This window comes from Buceros rhinoceros, unplaced genomic scaffold (assembly GCF_000710305.1).
Source record: "Buceros rhinoceros silvestris isolate BGI_N320 unplaced genomic scaffold, ASM71030v1 scaffold32426, whole genome shotgun sequence".
Lineage (NCBI taxonomy): Eukaryota > Metazoa > Chordata > Aves > Bucerotiformes > Bucerotidae > Buceros > Buceros rhinoceros.
The window spans coordinates 1-480 of record NW_010418645.1 but is presented as its reverse complement, the minus strand read 5'-3'; the positions used below and the strand labels follow the sequence as shown (position 1 = coordinate 480).

General features: G+C 67.1%; 1 protein-coding gene across 1 annotated transcript in view; it reads left to right on the top strand.

Annotated features, from left to right (window-relative positions):
* Positions 1 to 476, top strand: part of FIBCD1 (fibrinogen C domain containing 1) — a gene marked incomplete at both ends in the record, with an annotated part of 9,424 nt that extends 8,948 nt beyond the window's left edge. The window contains 2 exons of the mRNA XM_010138623.1: positions 49 to 145; positions 457 to 476. Of these exons, the coding sequence (XP_010136925.1) occupies positions 49 to 145; positions 457 to 476 (117 nt within the window). The remainder of the gene's footprint in view (positions 1 to 48; positions 146 to 456) is intronic.
* Between the last annotated feature and the right edge of the window lie 4 nt (positions 477 to 480).

Genomic DNA, 480 nt, shown 5'->3' with positions numbered 1-480 from the left:
GGGGGGCCGGGACCGCCCCCCCCGCTGAGGCCCTGTGGGTCTCCCCAGGTGTTTCAGCGGCGGGAGGACGGCACCGTGAACTTCTTCCGCGGCTGGGAAGCCTACCGGGACGGCTTCGGGAAGCTGACAGGAGAGCACTGGTTAGGTGCGTGGGGCTGGCAGTGCCGCGGGATGACAAAGCTTGGGGCCCCACTGCCCCAGAGAGGTCTGGGCTTTGCTTTGCAAAAGAAGGGGCACCAAGACCCCCTCAGCCAGCGCTCACGTTCTGGGCAGGCGGGGAGGGGACCAGGTGGCTGCAGAGGGGCAGGGAAGCAATGGGACCATCTGCAGCAACAACAGAGCAAGGGATGGAGGGTGGGAATTGCTCCCCATCCTGCCCCAAACCTCCTCTCCAGGAACCCTCAGCCACCCCGTCCCCACCAGGGTCCCCGCACTCACCCCATCCCTCCGCTGCAGGGCTGAAGCGGATCCACGGGCTGA